The sequence below is a fragment of the Somniosus microcephalus genome, unplaced genomic scaffold (assembly GCF_052327205.1).
Source record: "Somniosus microcephalus isolate GS21.2 unplaced genomic scaffold, FLI_Smic_1.0 unresolved_chr6, whole genome shotgun sequence".
Lineage (NCBI taxonomy): Eukaryota > Metazoa > Chordata > Chondrichthyes > Squaliformes > Somniosidae > Somniosus > Somniosus microcephalus.
This window is the reverse complement of record NW_028225184.1, coordinates 12,283,163-12,286,274: the sequence shown is the minus strand read 5'-3', so window position 1 is coordinate 12,286,274 and position 3,112 is coordinate 12,283,163. Positions and strand designations below refer to the sequence as shown.

Below are 3,112 nucleotides of genomic sequence, written 5' to 3'. Positions count from 1 at the left end.
AGGGCGATTGGAGGGGAGGGGGATTGGAGGAGAGGGGGATTGGAGGGGAGGGGGATTGGTGGGAGGGCGATTGGAGGGGAGGGGATTGGAGGGCAGTGGGATTGGAGGGGAGGGATTGGAGGGGAGGGTGATTTGAGGGGAGGGGGGATTGGAGGGGAGGGGATTGGAGGGGAGGGGATTGGAGGGGAGGGGGATTGGAGGGGAGGGGGATTGGAGGGAGGGGGATTGGAGGGAGGGGGATTGGAGGGGAGGGGGATTGACGGGAGGGGATTGGAGGGGAGGGTGATTTGAGGGGAGGGGGATCGGAGGGGAGGGGGATCGGAGGGGAGGGGGATCGGAGGGGAGGGGATCGGAGGGGAGGCGATTGGAGGGGAGGCGATTGGAGGGGAGGGGTTTGGAGGGGAGGGGATTGGAGGGGAGGGGATCGAAGGGAGGGGATTGGAGGGAAGGATAATTGGAGGGGAAGGGATTGGAAGGGAGGGGTATTGGAGGGGAAGGGATTGAAGGGAGGGGAGGGGATTGGAGTGGAGGGGAATTGGAGGGGAAGGGATTGGAAGGGAGGGGAGGGAATTGGAGTGGAGGGGAATTGGAGGAGAGGGGGAAATGATGGTCCGAATTAGGTCCCAGAGGACTGGTACCTGAATGTACGTTCAGTTGGGGATCGGGGTGGGCGGGGGGCGTTTGGGGAATCAGTGGGAGCCCCAGTGATTGTCCAGGACGCCCTCTGAACGGTATTCCACGCCCCTCCACTCCTCTCCCATCTCTCTCCACCCAGGGACCCGTCCTCTACGCCACCCTCGACCAGAGCAAGAGCACCAAAGGAGCCAGCGACAAGAAGTCCAAGCTCTCCGAGTCAAAGCGGGACAAGAAGTAGCGGTTAGCGCCGGGGGAGGGTCCTCGGGAGGACGGCGGGGGATCCTCGACAGGGGGTCCCCGGGTCCTGATGACCATCGAGATGACCCTCACCGACTCGGACACGGGCAGCGACACCGAGACGCACTGGCCTCCGGGGAAGAGCAGCAAGAGGAAGAGAAACGTCAATGCCAGATAGCTCGCGCGCTCTCCTTTTTTCTTGCCTCTTCTTCCTCTCCCTTTCCCCGCTAAGGTTCATCGCGTTCGAGGGTTCACCTTTCGTGCCTCGCGCTCGCCCCCCCCTCCCCCCGCCACACCTTCGGAGCGGCTTTTCCCCTGCCATTTCCACCCACCCCTCCGTCACGCTCTCGTGTAACACTAGATCCCAGGAGCAATGCCACTGGTGGGCGGGGAGTGGGGGGGGGGGCCGCTGCGCCTGCCAGCTACGAGAGAATGCTTGTGCCAAACCTTTTTTGTAAGCGCTGCTCTCGTCACTTCCCTCTTATCTTCCCCACCTCGCACCCGCTCCTCGCCCCTGCTTTCCCGCATGCTGCGGCCCTTTATACGCTGCGCGCCCTCATTCCAAGCGCTCAGGCCTTGATTCCCCCCCGCCTCCCACCTCCCCCGGTCGACCGCCAAGCCGAGATTTTGAGGGGGCGGTGGGGGAGAGGGACGAGGAGAGGCCAGTGAACCCACTTGGGCGGTGGGGGGGCGGGGGCGTGTGGGGGCTTGGGATCGTGCTAAGATGGCAGCTGGAAGAGCGAACTGCCCGAACGTGACACGGGATTGGGGGAAGGCGAGGGGGACGGGACAAGAGGGCTTAGAGGAGGCGATGAGGTGACACCACTTTGGAGCGTGACCGTCAGTGACCGAGGGGAGGGGCATCCTCTGATGGCCTTGCGCGCCACCTCGATCCCTTCAATCCCTTCCTCCCGCACCCACCCCCCCCCCCAACCCACCGCCCTCCGTTAACCCCTGACCTCCCGTCTTCCCAGGATTGTAGCCGATAATTAATCGAACCAAACAAATAGGTTGCAGGTTCAATGGGGCGGGGAGGGGGGGGGGGGAGAGGGAGTCACAAGGGTCAATGATTGAGTGGTGACCCTGTACATGGGAGCATGATGTCATGGATCGCGCCCTGAACGCTCGCGCGCCCCCCCGCCCCCACCACCCCCGTGTAATATTTTATTTTTGCCAAAACGTGCCCTTTTGGGTTCCGACTCATCAAAGATATTAAATCGAACGTGGGGGTTGGTGTACCAATGGGCCATTACCCAAGGAAAGATTCGCAATGGCGTTACATTGAGCGAAGGTCGTGGGTTATGACCTTTCACCTACCCCCCCCCCCCCCCGCCCTCTGGAGCCAAATCCCTCGCCTTGATTGGCTCGAGCCGGAGATCTAACCCAGGGGGCTCGAGGCAGTGATTGGTCCAGATGGTTGACTGTTGACCTAACAATGCAGTCCATTGAAACTCAACCATGATTGGTCCCCTCGAGATTTCAGCACTGGCCACTCCTCCTCGCCCTATTGAGCAACTAATGTATTAGTGAAGGTTTCCTTTCTCGTATTAATTGAATTAATGTGAAAACCGTGTCTAATTCAGTCCCGTGTCGGAGCTTTGCTAGCCAACAGATTAAAAGAAAAGATTTTTTAATGTTGTAACAAATTGTGGATCACATTTTCGATTATTAAACAATAAAGATTTGAAATGGGTGCCCCTTGTGTGTGTCTGGGTTTTTTTTCTGCACCAACATCTAATGTAGTACCATTATACAAGAAGGGTAGCAGGGATAACCAGGGAATTACAGGCCAGTGAGCCTAACATCTGTGGTAGGGAAATTATTGGAAAAAATTCTGAGGGACAAAATTAGTCTCCACTTGGAGAGGCAAGGATTAATCGGGGATAGTCAGCATGGCTTTGTCAAGGGTAAATCATGTCTGACAAATCTGATTGAATTTTTCGAGGGGGTGACTAGGGGGGTGGATGAGGGAAATGCTGTGGATGTGGTTTACATGGACTTCAGTAAAGCTTTTGACAAAGTCCCGCATAGGAGACTGGTCAAGAAGGTAAGAGCCCATGGAATCCAGGGTGCCTTGGCGCGTTGGATCCTAAACTGGCTGAGTGCAGGAGGCAGAGGGTGATGGTCGAAGGTTGCTTTTGTGACTGGAAGCCTGTGTCCAGTGGGGTACCTCAGGGATCGGTGCTTGTTGTTTGTGATCTACATAAATGATTTGGATGAGAATGTAAAAGGTATGATC

At 57.5% G+C, this 3,112-nt stretch overlaps 1 protein-coding gene across 1 annotated transcript in view; it reads left to right on the top strand.

The window, feature by feature from the left end:
* Positions 1-2,566, top strand: part of LOC147087077 (myelin protein P0-like) — a 110,447-nt gene extending 107,881 nt beyond the window's left edge. Inside the window, exon 4 of the mRNA XM_085978035.1 lies at positions 610-2,566. Within this exon, the coding sequence (XP_085834161.1) occupies positions 610-874 (265 nt within the window). The 3' untranslated portion in view covers positions 875-2,566. The remainder of the gene's footprint in view (positions 1-609) is intronic.
* Positions 2,567-3,112: the final 546 nt, after the last annotated feature.